Source organism: Rhinolophus sinicus, chromosome 2 (assembly GCF_057876585.1).
Source record: "Rhinolophus sinicus isolate RSI-liver-muscle chromosome 2, RSI-T2T, whole genome shotgun sequence".
NCBI lineage: Eukaryota > Metazoa > Chordata > Mammalia > Chiroptera > Rhinolophidae > Rhinolophus > Rhinolophus sinicus.
This window is the reverse complement of record NC_142502.1, coordinates 27,514,980-27,532,332: the sequence shown is the minus strand read 5'-3', so window position 1 is coordinate 27,532,332 and position 17,353 is coordinate 27,514,980. Positions and strand designations below refer to the sequence as shown.

Genomic DNA, 17,353 nt, shown 5'->3' with positions numbered 1-17,353 from the left:
ATAAGGAGAGTTTTCAACATTACCTCTGCTCACACAATTTTATCAGGAAAGACAAAATAACTAGAAAGAAACATGATGAAAAAGAGTTGAATATACATCAAGTAACATGACCCATACCAAATTTAAATACTTAAGTTTAAGTTGCATAAAATTGGCAGGAAACTTGGTCCAAGCAAAGCAATCTCCAAGCCATTCAACATGCCAGCAGTCACATGTTTGGCATCTACTTAAGTGATTTCAAAAATTCCTACAAAAACCAGGATTTTCTTAGTATTCCTTAAGTACACAATGCTGTTTGATTCTATTTAAAATTGAATTAGCACTTTTCTAAGTCCAATTTATCGTCGAATGATTGAGGAATTTTTGTTCATTCTTAAAATCTCTCTCCCCTATTGATACTACATTTCTTAATAGGAATATTTATATAATTTGTACCACCCCCAAAATCCTCCATCTATGATCATTTTAAAAAGTTTTCCTCTTGTTTTTGACTCAAATCAAAAATTGTTTTAAATTACTGTGTAGCAGTTGCAGAAAAAATTTAGTGACATAGTAAAAACATTAAAACCTTGTTCCTATCTAGCATTTTGTCTATATTGTTAGTCATAAATTTGTATTGGATATTTCAGGTCAAGTCAGTTTGGATTGATTACATAATTCTATTGCTATTCAAAACCCCTTGATAAAATAATCAGCTGCCTCCACAGTCTTTCATTTTACTTTGTAACAAGTACGTTCCAGAAAAATGTATTTCTAAAAAATAATCTGCGAAATAAAATGATATTTCACTTGCTTTGGCCCTATTTTTTAAAAATCACTGAATAAATTTCTGGCCTTATAGTAAGTTTTAGAAGGCCTTCAAACTTTAGATTAGTACATTATAAACCCTATTGAGTACGTGCCCTAGTTCCTAGCTCTTTTTGTTCTAACGAAAGGACAGAGGACTGTAAAGACAGGAAGCAGCAAGCATCATCTCTAAATGGGTTCTGTGAGTCTATTTCTTAAGCTAATCCTGTCCAAATAGTTAACTCAGGTAATTTCTGTATGCAAATGCAGTTGATATCGCCATTTGAAAGTTCCAGTAGTCTGGAAGTCATCTCAGTTTCCATAATATTTTATTCTTCGAGTGCTTCTGCACTTCTAGACACTGAACCCTGCAGGATAACTGCAGTTCTTGTTAAAACACTTCTCACATGCTCCTGAACAGAGTTCTACAGGAAAGATGTTACCTGTTGTTACAAGAGGGCTAGAGTTAAGCACATTTTCCTTATAAATCTCTCAACTTCAAATTTCACTATCTTAAGAGCAAAATTAAAAATATATCTCTTTCACTAAATACTGCAAAGTAAAATATTTGTATTCGTTTACAAGAAATACTTCTAAAAATAAATTTTTTCTTTACCTGTAGGTTCTAGTTTTACACCATCATCTACTATTTATGCAAATAATTCAGTGTCCAATTCAACAAATTTCAGCAGTTCACAACAGGTATAGTAATTTTTTATATTTATGCTTTTTATACCTATTTCAGACTTTTGAAGAATAGTTTCAGGTTGCCATATGAGTGCATATTCTCCCAGAATAAGGTTTCTTAAATTTAAAGTTAAGATGGCGCTTCAGGGGAGTAAAAATTAACTATCCAAAACTTAGGGATATGTGTAATTCTGGATATTTTAGGTTTCCTGTTTGCTAGAGATTTGTCTTTTAAACATTTAAGCTGTAGTTGTTTTAATCATTTGGCATGGGATTACAAAATTGATTGCATACTTTCCTATTATCTTAAACATAATTTAGTTTACTAAACATTATTTTTCTTGATAAAAGTTTCATTATGAAAATTAATGAACAAATTAAACTATAATCAATAATTGGATTGTGCTGTAGACTATAAGACATTTTTAGTCCAAAATATAATTTGTTATTAAGCAAAATGCCTCTTGGACTACTGTTGGTTTTTGATTTTTTGTTTAGTTGTATGATTCCTTTTAATAAATGTTGATTCCTACTTTCCTGACTGCTGTAATTTTTTGCTTTTGTCATAGTGCCTGCCTCTAGAAATTGTTTTAGTCTTCCTCTTAATTATATTTTCTGGATATTTATGTGAGTTTTAAAATCTAGCTTGTTAGAATTATGTGTGGAACAAGAGTGATTGTCCCTGAATGAGCTAATCAGGTAGGAGTGAGAAGCATTTCCTACGTATATTGACACTCAGAACCTTTTGTGCTTATTTCCTAATTCTCAATAATGTTCAGAGTAGTTGAGATGGAAGGATAGTTGATTTCCTGCACAGGCAATACATTATTTTACTTTAACATAATAGGTGAACTTTTATGTACCTAAACTGTAAACTATTACACAAGTGCTTGCTCTTTGGATTTACTGAAGATTTTATTAATGGCCTTCTTTTGCTTTTCATTAACAGAAGAAAGGCAAAAATGAAATTTTGATTATTAAGTAGTATGGAATAATAATATGTTTTGTAGGATTAAATTTCAGAATTTGGTACTAGTTAGAAAAATCATTTCTTAAAACAGTAAACATCAGAGCCAGTATGCATATTTTATATTTTAAAAATTGAGAATTTTTGAAAATCCAGAAAGCTTAATTTTACTCATTTATTGATACAGTAGACGTTTAATGAGCACTAACTATTTATTAGATTTTTGATTAGGTATTAGTAATTCAAAAATAGTAAGTCATTGTTCTCTACTCTCTGGAAAGACACAGTCCTTCTGAAGAAACAGGCATGAAAATAATATGGACAGAGGATGGGATATAATGAAATAATAATAGAAATGTACACTCGGCAGAGTGGTGGTTTAAGAGAGAAGCAGACAATAAACCAAAAAAACATATGCGTAAACATAGAATTAGAAAACACAAGGGAAGAGAACAGAATCCTATTTAAAAATATTAATAGGAAGCTGATATAAGTAGGGGTGAATTCACGGAAGGCTTTTGTCTTGAAACAACAATGAGGCCACGTCTTCTCTAAGAGTTAAATGAAGAATGAGGGCCACGGCTCTTCCAGGCATTGAGAGAGCAGCATGTACCAGACCCCTATAAGTGAAAAACTTGGTGTGTCAATGAACTCAAAGCAGCCTAGAGTTTAGCTTGTGCATAAGGGTCTGGTGTGGAAACACGTTTGTGGAGAGAGATAGTGGCCTACACATAGAGAGCCCTGTGGTTTAAAATAAGGAGTTTTGATGCTATCCCAAGCCCAATGGGAAGCTATTAAAGGATTTTGAGCAGGAGAATAGCATTATATAATTTACATTTTGAAAAGATTACTTTGGCTTCAAGAACTTTGGCAAAAGCCAAAAATGGAAATGAGAAGACAAATTAGAAAACCCGCCCATTGGCTACAACAGGAAGTGAAAGTAGCTTGGACCAGGGTGTCAAGGGTGGAAAGGAAGAGAGGCAGAGATCTTTGAGATATGTCTGAATACAAAACGACATTCTATTCACCAGAAGCTAGTAGTCTGGACCTTTCCAATAAGTAACTTCATCTTCCTCTAAGGGCATTAGCCGCCTAATCGAGGGCTTCAGCACACAGATGCTAGTCAGGCTCTCTGGCTTCCAGTTCCAGCTCTGAAACTTGCTAACTGTTTGACCTTGGACAAAACACTTAACCACTCTGTGCTTTCGTCCCCTTCAGTGTAAAATGGGGATAATGATAATACCATATAGAGGATTGTGAGGCTTAAATGCCTAAATTCATTTAAGGCTTTAGAACAGTACCTAACCAGTAAGCACTATGTAAATGTTTGCTATCGCTATTTTACTCTGAAAAATACATGTGGCTAGGAACTTTGTCCAAATATTGCTAAGAGATTTTTTTCTTGGCTCACGGGCGGTAATGGGTAGCATCAGATCTTGAAATAAACAAATAGAATTTTGACTTTCCTCCATACTACTTAATCCTTTCTGATAAATATACATATTTGCTTTACATATATTTACTTTATACAGAGAATTTCCTCTTCTGGAAACCACATCAAATATGGATCCTTTTCCCTTGGGAACATGTCTTAGAGGATTTTAATCCTGATCAAGGATTTGTTATCATTGACAACAATTTGGGCTAAAACATACTAGATATATTAAACACCAATTGTTACAACAAATTCTTATTTATTGGCTCAATATGTAAAAGGATTTTGAAGGATTATTTAGATCATTTTAAGATTCTTAAAACTTTTAAAATACAAAGCAGTCAGAGGAGTTGCTCCAATGCTTTTTTCCTCCCTCTGTAACAAATGAGGAAAACTAAATGTTTGAAAATCTTTTATTTATCTTCTTTTATTTACTCTCTACTTCTTGCCAAGAAAACGAAATTATCAAGTGTAGCCTAGAAGGGGAACAAAAATCACAATAATGCAGACCGAGGTGTGCATGGAAGTTAGCAGGGGCAGCCACACCTCCTCCTGCAGGTGATGTTAGAAGATGTATGAAAATGATGCTGTGAATAATGAAGTGATTTCATCTCCTTCTCCCCTCAAGTGCATAAGACCCAATGATATAAATCCTTGGATACATAATTATGGGGGCAAAGTGAAGCATATGTAACCTTTAGACAGATTAAAATGTGTGTACTGGACCTGGTTTTTAAAACCATCAGGGTCATTCATGACGATGCATGTAGAAGATGCCCACAAAATTGTTTCTGCTCATTAGAATATCCTCAAAGCTATGGACTCACATTTCGATTTAGCATAGCTATTGCTTTTCTTTCAAGCATGCTACAGGGTAGTTTCTCTTTCAAGCACACCCACATCTCAATTATCATTTCAGGATTATCCATCCTACACAGCCTTTGGCCAAAACCAGTATGCACAGTATTACTCAGCATCAACGTATGGAGCATATATGACATCAAATAACACAGCTGACGGCACATCGTCCTCGACCTCTACCTATCAGCTGCAGGAGTCTCTCCCAGGACTGACTAGCCAACCAGGTACAGATCTTCATCCAGGTGAAACACTTTTATCTGCTTTACTGTGTCTAATAAGATGGAGAAAATGCACATTGCAAAAACAAGGCTGAAAGCTCCCAGACAGTTATGCTAACATTTAATCGGTGCTAGTTCTCCTGGATAAGATGAGGTTCTTTTTCTGACATTTCAGAAGACCCTTCTTGTAGATGTGAGGCAGTTAGGAGATTTTAATCTTAAATGGCAGTGTACATATGAATATAAATGGATATAAAATGGTCAGTGGACCTTTTGACAGACTATTTTGTGAAGATCTTAACCACATAGAAAAGTTGGAATATTATCTTCTTTGGGTATAACTGATAATATGTCCTTTATGCATGAGAGACTGGATAGTTCCTTCACCTTTGTGCATCATCACTAGTTCCGTGCAGTGAATGCTCCCTGAATTCCTAGGATTTATAGGACCATTGCTAAGAAGTCTAATATCAGGGTCGTTTGTCTGATCAATACATCTTTAAAGTCCATTGTATTTTTCATTGTCTGAAGCTTATCTGTATTGGAATTGTATTTGATGACTCATATTTAATAGAGTGGAAGTATTTAAAGTTAAAAGTAAGTTTAACAGAGATTCATTGTAATCCCAATCAAAATTACAACAGGACATTTTGGAGAAATTATCAAGATGATTCTAACATTATAAGGAAAGGCAAATAGCCAAAGTCATTTTGAAAAATAAGAACAAAATTTGAGGACTTACATTGCCTGATTTCAAGACTTATTATTAGGTTGGTACACAAGTAATTGCATTTTAACAGGTTAAAAATCATTACAAAAGCCGCAACTACTTTTGCACCAACGTAATATAAAGTAAAGTAAACAAGAATGTGTGGTACTGGCAAAGGGACAGATATTTGGAGCAATGGACTAGAACAGAGTCCAGAAATAGACCCACATATACATACATATATTGGAAAATGGGTTTAGACAAAGGTACAAAGGCAATTGGAGAATGAATGGGTGTTTTTCTCCCCGCCCCCCAAATCGTGCTAGAACAATTGGACATCCATATGCCCAAACAAACAAACAAAACAAACGCTAGACTATTGACTCATAACTCATACCATATACAATACATGTAAAAACTAAAACTGTACTTCTAGAAGACCTGGAGGAAATCTTTGTGCCCTTCGGTTATGTAAAGAATTAATAGAGATGACAGATAATTTTCAGATCTTACCCTACTTTCTGTTGAATTTGAAGAAGAAATTATTTCTACTTGTAACTGTATTATTCTCTCAAACAATACGCATGTCTGGATTTTTAAGGAATTCTGTGACCTTAGAACTTTAGTCAAGGTAGTTTTAAGTTTGATTTTGCCTCTTCAGATCTGGCATGTATCCAAAAAGTAAACAAGTTTATAACTATGAGATCTTTCTTTATTATTGATGAAATCTGAGATATTTAGTTTAATGGTAATAAAATTATTTCCCATTAACCTGCATTTTGGAATTAAAGCAGAGATCTAACAATTAAATCCACAGTTTTTTCTGAATCATTCACTGTTGACTTCCCCATTTTTAAAACAAAAACATACTTCATGTTCTATAAGAGACAGCTGGTTGTTCTGATTTGGAGATAAACCCTAATGAAATAAAGTTGAATCTAAATATATAAAACATAGAAGGTACAGTTATTCATTACTGTACTGATTAAAGGATAATTATTCAATCATGTGTAGTGTTGGCCCAAGAAAACGCCTAAGGCAATTGGTAATGACTGATGTTATTTGGAAATCGCAAATAGCATCCACTTATTACTTTACCTTATTAGGTAGTTTGACATTGTATTTAAAGAAACATTGCCATGCTGATTAAGAACAGACATTTTAGTTCATTATCTTTATAAAGATCTCTCTTTGCTTTTAACATAAAGATTATATTAGGTATATTATATTTTTGATCTGTATTCAGAAAGTTTGATGACTGATTAGCACATTAAGATTAGAGATATTTTTAGAGCTCCTTCTTTCAAAATATTTTAAACATCCTTTAAAATTTGATATAATTAGTAATTTGTAACAATATTATCCTTTACTCTGAGACCTTGGCAAACATTACAATACATTAGCTAATTAAACTTTATAAGTGCTTCAGAACAGTAAGGGATATAGTAAGATCACTTCACTCTTTGAAAAGAAGCCAGTTTCTTAGGCAGAACTCAGTAGACTTTCCATAGCTTCATGGCATTTCACTTAAGGACAGGAAGGAAAGCAAAGTGCTAATTCATTTAATTGAAGCTAACAAGAGGATTTAGGTAGAAAGAACTGACCACATTTAGCTTCTCTGCCAATTTGCATTTTCCCTACCCACAGCGTTAATGTACCCAGTGCAATTGCTTGAGTGAAATTTAGCAGAGGCCCTGGAATAGACAGCTTTCTCCTTAAAAAAAAAAAAAAAAAGTGTCAACAAATGTTTAATGACCAGGTGAGCTCAAGTTCCTGGTTTTACCCTTTATCAGAAAAAAGGATACCACCTTCAAAAGATAGAGGGGTCAGTACAGTTCCACTTGAGTGGTTGCTGTAGGAGCCAGATACGGCCGTGGCCTCTTCAGGACCTTCTCTTTTACTATGAAGTTCTTTCGATGAATTTCTTGGCCCTCATCTCACAAATTGTACAAAGTCTATATAACTCTTTTGGTTAGTAGAAACAGATGTAGATTTGACCTTTTGCCACCTGGAGTGTCTGTTGCTGTTTAGGGAAGGAAGTATAGCCTAGTGGTTAAAGCAGGAGTTCTGTAATCATACCAGTATTCCACTTATAAACTCTTTCATCTTGGTAAATAAAGTCTCCAGATTTTCTTATCATTAAAAGAGGATAATGAGGGACCAAATTCACTGGGTCAAAGTGAGGTCAAAGTTATATATATATATATATATAAAATACAAAGAATGTTTCATAATAAAGAGCACTGAAAAATCAATAAGAAAAAGATAACCCAATTTTTTAAATGGGCAAAAGATGTTAACAATTATATCATAAACATAAGGCACCAAATGGGTAATAAACATACAAAAATGTTCTCTACATCATTACTCATCAAGAAAATACTAGTTAAATCTACCATGAGATACCACCATACCACCACAAGAGCTAATATAAAAAAGACTAGCAATACCAAGTATTAGCATGGATGGGGAGCAACTGGAATTCCCATTGCTAGTAGGAGAGTGAATTAATACAACCGTTTTGGGAAAAGATGGTCACTGTCTGTGAAACAGGAACATATTTCCCTCTGACCCAGCAGTCCCACTGCTAGGTATACATTCCTAGAGGAACAGGCGCTTATGTCCACAAAGACAAAAGCAAGAATATTTATAGCAACTTTATTCATAATTGCTAAAATTATGAATAACCCAAACATCCATCAACGGAATCGATAAATAAAGCATGGTAAACATATATAATGAAGTTGTAGCCACATTGAGGAAAGAACAAACTATGCCAGGCTACTATATGAATCAATCACACAGACATAACGAGCAATTAATTAAGGCAAACACATTTCAAAAAGAAGACAGTGCATAACACATATTAAGGGTTTAATACATGTGGAGCTGCTCTTCTTAGTTCTCTGAAAGGCTATGCCTTTACCTCCATCAGAACACTTCTGTTCGTGTTTTGTCCAAATTCTTAGAAACCTTTTAAGATCTTTCAGTAACTTGGAAAGAATCAGTGGTATCAGGTCCTACTTTGATTGAAACCCAGGCACTTCCTATGACTGGTCTTTTCCCTTCTTCTTCCTGCTCTTTTCACTCCTTGCTGTGATAGCTGTTGGCTCCCAGTTTGTTTACATAGCTGAGTTGTTCCTGCCAAACTCTTTCTTTATGAATCCAGTCAACAATCAGCCACCCACAATGTCACAGTGACTTTGGGACTTTGCAAGTTTTTGTCCTTTCAGCTCTTGCACTGTGTCAAGAACAAAGCTACCTTATGATAGTTAACACCTGAAAATTGATCTATAATAAATAGGAAGACAGGTTGTATGGAATGTCATATATAAAAAAATTATGACCTTATTTAGTGAGGGTTAATTTGAATCAGCATTTGATTTGAAAGAGAACAATTTAAGTTGTAGGATATTCTAACCTTAGGAAAATTCTGTTTAAAACAAGAACTAAAGATAGAAAAAAGTTTTGTGTGATATTTTTTAAAAGTTGCTGTGTGTTTAAACACCTAAAGCCTAATTAATGCCTATACAAGTAAGCTGAAAAAGGATTTACTGTAAGATAGGCCTGTAATCGACCTCATAACTAAGGAACTTTTTATTATGCTGTACTCGCACACAGTCAACAGCAGAGACCATACAATGAATCGTACTAGCAATGTTTAAAGAGCAAATAATATTTGGAACACAGAACTTCTTCGGTTTGTTTTGTTTTGATGCTGGCCTGATGTGTACAATGTTTCCCAAAGAAAATGTTATAACCATTATACATTATTAGAGGTTAGCTATGTAAAACTTATATTTATTTAGAACATCTCAGAAGAAAAACATTACCTGAGTATTGTCTAGTTTGTTCAGATTTGATTATTTAGATTAATAACTGGTCAGCTGTCTTCATAATTGTTTTAATTTTTATGAGAAAGCACGATACTCATAACATCTTTATGTTTAGAAATTGTGTAACTTCAATTTAATATAGTTTGCCATCGGACTCTCTCAGAAGTTTTAACTTTATGCATTAGATTTAAATCAAATCAAATATAAACCAGGTTTACCTCAATAAATCAAAAAAATAGCTGTTATTACCCATACTTTAAAATACAAAAAAACTAAGATTCAGAGAGATTGAGTAAAATGCTTGCAGTCATATGGTATGACTCGTTACTTGTGAGGTTTTACCGCACCTCGCAATTGGCCCCATTTGTTTATCTTAACACCCCCTCCCACAGATTTGCCACTGCTCAGTACACCCTACCTCATAAGATGCTTCGCCACTCACTTTAGACGTATCAGCCTTACAGGTATCTGTGGAACATGTAGAAAGCTATTAGATGCAAATAAATCTATTAAATACAAAGAACTCTATTATAAATTTAGGATGTATCCAGATGGAGGTATAGATTTATGTATAGGTCATCATATACTGGGTGATTAACCTATGAGACGGTTAGATCACCCAGGTGGTATGGCATGAGAAGGACATTGAGCAAAAGATGGAAGTTTTAAATACCAGCATGTAAGGGATGGGGGAAAAAAAAGGAGGTCATGTCTCCAAGACAGGAAGAGCTGGTGAGACAGATTCTAGAACTAGGGAGAGTACAGGGTATCAGCTGCCAAATAATGGTGGAGGAGGTGCTGTTTAAGAGGAGCTCCAGGAAGTTAAGTACTGAGTCTCTCTATTGCATTTGCGATTAGGTGATTATTGGGGATTTTGCATTAGAGTCGTTTTAGAGTTTTGGTGAACTGAAGCTAGATTATGACAAATCAGATGTCAGACAGTGGAAACAGATGTGCTGTCCAGTACTGTAGCTGCTGGCCACATGAGGCTACTGAGGTCTGCTGTAAGCGTAAACTACACACAGGACAGTATGCAAAAGAGATTATGTAAAATATATCATTGATAATTTTTATATTGATGACATGCTGAAATGGTATTTTGGATAAATAAGGTCAATTAACATATACAAATAAAATTAATTTCACATGATTATCTTTAAGTTGTTTGTTTGTTTTTTAACTAAGGCTTCCTGAAAATTTTAAATTATATATGTGATTAAATTTGTGGCTTGCATTATATTTCTATTGGACAGCACAGGTACAGACTATTCTTTTAAGAAGTGTCATTTAAAAAGAGAAGATAGCAAGAAGATTGCTTCTACATGGAAATGCAAAGTCAAAGGGAAAGACTTTTAAACTTGTCTATGGCCTGTAGAAAAGGAGGAGGTTGGAGGGAAGATGACTAATGGAGGGATAGTCCTTACGAAGTGAGGTGGGGGAGTCAAGTTTGCAGGTGGAGGAAGGCATGAGATTGATTCAGAAGACATTTCATCCTCTGAACTCTGATGTAAGGAGGTGAGAACAGATTTAAATTTAGATAAATATGTAGCTGGGGGTAGAAACAGGAAGTTGGAGGCATATGGACTATAAAAGACAGGTTTAACAGATCACAGAGATTGAAACTCGGAGGGATTTGTGTGACCTACAATATTTTTGACTGCATTAGGATTTTGTGTATTTGGGATTATAAATTTTTTTTTGGTCATAAGTAGCTTTCTGTTGTATAAGAATTTGTTAAAATAATTAATAATGAAGACTCATACCTTCTCCAAAAATGAAGTGCTATTCTTGACATAAGTTATGTTATTTATAGGAGAGTTTGATACTGTCCAGAGCCCCTCCACACCCATCAAAGATCTTGATGAGAGAACATGTAGAAGTTCTGGGTCAAAGTCCCGAGGAAGAGGCCGGAAAAATAATCCCTCCCCACCTCCCGACAGCGACCTGGAGGTATGCTAACTCATCCTCAAAGAGTGTAATATGGCGTTTTATTTTTATTGAATGCATATTCTATATTTACAGTTGCATTAAGTTTCAAACTTACATATATATACACACACACACATATATATGCACATATTTATATACATATATACATATATATGTACATATATATACACACACACACACATACCAGGGGTGCCGAAAAAAAGTACACAAGTGTACACTTTGGTCAACATTGCTCAAGCAGTCGTTCACCGTAATCAGAAGTGCCTGGACGCTGAGGGTAACCACTTTGAGCACCTCTTGTAATTACAGAAGTCAAACGTGACTTGTATTCATCTTTTGTTATCAGTATATATTGAGTACTACAATTTTAATAGTTTTTTCCTTTCTTAAAATGTATATACATTGTTGGCACCCTCTGTAAATATATATACATATATTTGTATATAATAAAACATATATATGTATATAATAAAACAAGTGAACTACTTTGTACTAGACATTTCACACCTGCAAAGTTTGAGATTTCATCCATTATAATGACCAAATTAAAAACTAAAGTAACGTAAAAATGATAATGCTTTATAAATTCTAGGCCTGAGATAAATGCATCTTTTGATTCAAATTGGCACAGAAATTTTAAAAATACAGCCATTATTTGTGGGTGATTTTCTGAGAAATACTCCATTTAGTAGTACTAAGGTAATGAGAATGTGTCAATTAATTTAAAAACATAAAACTAATCTGTATATAAAGGAAAAGTTGTCTCCTGAAAATAAGAAAATTTCCAATAATTTGACGCATATGTTAAAAGTTACAACTGTAAACATTTCCATGTGCCATTTTTTTTAATTGACAGCTCTCTTGAGATCTATCCATATTAAGCAGGTTGATTTTTATTATAAAACATCAGGAGAAACTATTCTTAACCATAATATGTTTCTTCTTACACAACTCCATACTTCAATTAAGGAAAAAATACATTAAATTTCAGATTTAGTAATGTCAAGTAATAGTCATTGCACCTCTTCCTAAGAGATCATTTCCTTCACCTGAACTATCGTAGAATATTCAGATGTTTTTGAGAATCCAGCAGGTGACAATAAATGTATGAACTGGGCTAGGGACAACAGACCATGGGGATCAGGGAGCACTCGTCCAGTCAAAAGTGGCCAGCTCAGTTACAGCACGGTGTTCTTAACAAGGTTGCTGGTTCGATCCCCACATGGGCCACCATGAGCTGCACCCTCCACAACTAGATTGAAACAGCTACTTGACTTGGAGCTGATAGATCCTGGAAACACACACACACACATACACACACAAAGTGGCCCGCCATCACTGCCACATGGAATGTCAGCATTGCCACAGTTCCCAGTTACTCTTCTGCAGTCAGAACCCTAAATTTTGTTTGAAATCTCCTAATCTTGAAAAGCTGATCAATAATTTGAAATCTTTCAAAGCACTGTGCAGGCCAAACAACCCATCTGATGGGCCTACGCTGACCCAAGTGTCCACACTGCAATTTCTATTTAGGGTTACTTATTGAGTCTTTTAAATATTTTTTAAAAGATAATTCATTGCATGAATTGCAAAATTTCATGAATTCATGAGGCATAAAACTTTAAAATAGAGTTTCAAGATCATTTCTATCATAAATTCAAAATATGTCTTTTGGGTATTAACTGCAAGTAAATATTTGGATAAATTCGTTCAAATTAAGACATCTGATTGTTAAGCTTTTGCTCCTCCGGTCTTACAAGGCTTAGATTTGGCAAATTTGGAAAAAAAGTTAATGGAGTTGCATAGTTTTCTATAAAATGATATCCGCAAAGTGACATGTTTTCTACTTGTGAACAGATTTCTGCTTCCTTAGAACTTGATAATTCTGTGATATTTATCTTTTTCTTCAGCGTGTGTTTGTCTGGGACTTGGACGAAACCATCATTGTTTTTCACTCACTGCTCACAGGTTCTTATGCCCAGAAGTATGGCAAGGTAAGGAATCACAATTTTTTCCCCCAATAAATCATGTTAGAATTTTGTTCAAAAATCAAGAGCCACTTAAAAATACATCCTGTCACATCTGCTCTTAATTATTTCTTTTCAGTGGCCCATTGTGTTTTGTTTTGTTTTAATTTGAACTGGCAAATTTTACAAAATGAGTTAGTAATTGGATTCTTTTTTCTTTCCTCTTAATGACTGAGTTTTCCACATTGAAACCAAGGTTATTACTCAGACATGATTATTTTAGGAAAAATTTTTGTGAATTGAAATAGACCTTAAACATCATAAAATTATATATCATCTTTTAATAAGGGAAATTTAAGAAATTGTTTGAATTAATTTGTTGCACCAAATCTTGCTATAAAATGCCATTTGAAAGAAGTCGTCTTTTATCTGATGGATCCTTTGGAGTTATGAATAAAAGTGTTTTTGTAATTTTGAATCAGCACACGAACAGCAACTCCCTCGCATATACACAAACTCAGAGACAAATGGTCTCATTGCTCCTCTTCCTGTCCCTCTTGCCATTGTTTTCCTCGTGAGCTAACTCCGTATAAGAATGCTGTTATCCACCTGGGTGAGAGCTATTTCAAAGACTGATGCAAGAGCAACAGGTTTTTCAGCTACAATCACAGTTCTTTAGGTCATTGCTGTTCGAATCTTCATCTTCTGTGATATTTATCTTGTTCTCATGATCTAAACCAGAATTAACTCAAAACATGGTGGCCTGCCTTCAATTACTGGATTCAAAGTTTTATCTAACTTTGGTTCTTTTACATATCACATGTACAGAAGTCTTTATAGCGTCACATAATTTGATAGGGCCTCATGTCAGCTCAACACACAGTTTTTAGCAATTTTGTTAAGCTTTGTATTCTAGACTCGGAGTGATCAATTGCACTCATATATTTCCTCCTAAATTGTAGTCTTGGTGAATCTGCAGTGCATTTGATTTTTAGTGTAGGTAATAAATGTTGTTGCTAAACAGATATGAAAGGTAACAATTTTCTTTAATGACCATTTAGAAGAGGGAATCTTAGAACCTTTATCACAGTCATCATCTAAAACAGTTGTCTTCAAAGCAGAATGCATGCATATGTGCCATATATACACAAAACACTCCACGGAGAGAAGGAAAAAAAAAATATTGGTGGGTGCCTTTATATGCAGGGGCGCACACACGTATCTTGCAGTTTCTATTGTTGTCTGTTTCATAACGGACATACTTTACAAATACATGCACATGACTTTACAAATACATGCACATGACTATAATTTAAAGACTATGTATACAATTCATAAATAAATTAACTATGCATAAATTTAGTGTGCATGCCAAAATCCTATTACTGATAGAGTATACAATCTAAAAAGTTTCCAGACCATAATCTAAAGTATTTCTTCTGGAATAATCCTGGCTTATGAGGAATACACAGTAAATCCTGTTAAACTGATTGCGATATTTTTGTGCAGCTAAGTTTCACATTAGATAAATATTTCAAAGAATCGAACCTGAACACATGAGTCCAAATAATGTTCCCTTCAAAACAATCACCGTGAGAGGCTATACCTAAATATCTATGTTGCTTCCATTATGCCAAATCAGTGGAGGGACTAATCTTTTGGAATTACCTTTAGATTTTAAAAATATTTCCTGACTCCAAACCTTCATCCTTTTGTGGTAACTGTGATCTTTAGAAATAGTGAGATCATTGGAATCCAAGGCAATAAATAAGGAAGGAGCATGGTCAAAATATCACTATTTTTCTTTTCGTCAAAAATATCATAAACTTCCATCCCAGAACTGAGCATGGATTTCCATTTGGGACAAGAAAGGGTGCCAATAAAGAGGCAAGAAGAGGTGATGAACCATTTAAAAAACAAAAAAATCTGTGCATAATGAAGCTGCTATTCTTGAGTGATTCATAAACTGAGTCTAAGCATAGTTCCGGAAGCAATGTTCTCATACTGCCCTCACCAGTGGTGCATCATTGAAATAAACCTGTCACCTCTCCGAATGGCAGCCTGTATATGCATCATTCATTTCACATACAAGTCCCATTATCTTAAAGTATTGTCATAAAGCTTTGTTTGAATACGGAACAGAAACATTTTCTATGCTTAAAATAGTAGAGCTTACCGAAAGGGTGGGGCACAGTGAGGGGAAGAATGGAACTAACGTTTATTGAATGCCCACGATATGCCACCTAATAAGCGTCACAATTTTAAGGGGTAGGTTGTTCTCCTAAATTTATAGACGGGGAAACGGACTCAGAGAGTGAATAAAGTGTGTGCAAAATCACACAGCTGGTTAGTGGCAGAGGTGAGTCCTGGGGCCCTGGGCTATTTGACCTGAAAGCCCAAGTCATTTCTGTTGTAGCACATCACACAGTGTAGACAATATACCATGAACTCAATACATAACTGTTCCTAAAAGGAGTAAAGATCATTAGCGAGGCACTGTATAGGCAGTTATATGAGTTCTAATTCTCTCAAACGATTCGGATATTTGCCATTAACAGGTAAAACTTAAGAAATGTTCGGGGAAATAAAGTGTGGCAGACAGATATCACTACCTCATGCAGGTGCAGCATAGGAGAAGAAGCAGGGGCACTACTGGAAGGTGTGGAAAGATAAACTTACATTTATAGAACACCTACTGTGTATAGAGCCTGTGTTTGACATTTCATAAGCAATCGGGATGGTGGTTAAGAACAAGAACCTTTGAGTCAGGTAACTCTAACTTTGAAAACCCAATGCTCATGTGTACGTCTTTTTGACCTTGGGCAAATTACTTAATTCCTCAGTTTCAATTTCTGTAAAATGGGAGCAATATGATCTATAGTCAATAAGAATTAAAGAGATAACATGTTTAAAGGTCTCAGCAGAACACTTGATATGAAGTAACACTCAGAAAAATTGTAACTCTTATTAGTCACTGTCACTAATGTTATTCCACTTAATTCTGATAATTATCTGCTGTTATTTATGGTAATTAAATTCCGCGGTTGAGGAAACCCGGATTATGATGGTTTAAGAAACTTGACCAAGGTCACAAAATGATAAACGCTGCTACATCCATGGGAAACCAGGTCAGTCTCATAGCCAGCCCTTGTCCTTTATCCTCTTCTGTACTCCTCGAAGGGGGCTTGATGGAATGAATTGTCGACATAAGAAACATGCCAACCTGTAGGCAGGGGCTGCATCAGGCAGGGTATCTGCAGTAAGAAATTTAGGATTCATTCTAGGTGCAATGGCAGCAGCTGGGGTTCAAGGCTGAGTTAGGGCATGGTCTATAATTGGCTTCTATGTGGAGAAGGAAGGTTAGAGGAACAAGAATGGACACACGTAGACCATTGAGGAGGCTGCTGTGCAGGAAGTCAGAAGTGGTGGTGCTTAGACTGGAGCAGTGCTTCTGGAACTTGCATGTGAGTCGCAGTAACCCACAGGGCTTGTTAAACACAGGTGGCTGGGTCCCACCCCCGGAATTTCTGATTTTGTAGGTTTGGGGTGGGGCCCGAGATTTTGCATGCCGAGTAAATTGCCAATAAAGCTGATGGACCATGCTTTAAGAACCACTAGAATAGAGTATTTCCCCAACTTTTTTCCTTGGGAAAATGCATTCTGGAACACGTTAATTGAACATGTCTTTGTGGAAAGGCCCGTAGCCAAATAAACTTGGGGAATACTTGCATTTTATGGACACTTGGTACATATTACCATATTAAAAGTCCTGATGTGTTTTACAGTTAAGAATCCTTTGTTACCATGTTTAATTCCTCAGTTCCCTAGTGTCTTCAGCAATGACCTTGAGGACTGATTAAAATGAGGTCATTCTAGTGATTAGTTGACAATTCAGATGGACTTTACACCACTAATAGCAAAAGTGACCAGGGCCATT

At 35.1% G+C, this 17,353-nt stretch overlaps 1 protein-coding gene across 16 annotated transcripts in view; it reads left to right on the top strand.

Moving 5' to 3' along the window:
- Positions 1–17,353, top strand: part of EYA4 (EYA transcriptional coactivator and phosphatase 4) — a 287,111-nt gene that overhangs the window by 237,562 nt on the left and 32,196 nt on the right. For 11 of the 16 annotated variants that reach the window (XM_019732796.3, XM_019732795.3, XM_019732792.3 and 8 more), the window contains 4 exons: positions 1,409–1,488; positions 4,795–4,978; positions 11,313–11,449; positions 13,360–13,443. In XM_019732796.3, coding sequence (XP_019588355.1) covers positions 1,409–1,488; positions 4,795–4,978; positions 11,313–11,449; positions 13,360–13,443 — 485 coding nt within the window. The remainder of the gene's footprint in view (positions 1–1,408; positions 1,489–4,794; positions 4,979–11,312; positions 11,450–13,359; positions 13,444–17,353) is intronic. The other 5 variants (XM_019732790.3, XM_019732789.3, XM_074333606.2 and 2 more) reach the window with 1 other exon arrangement.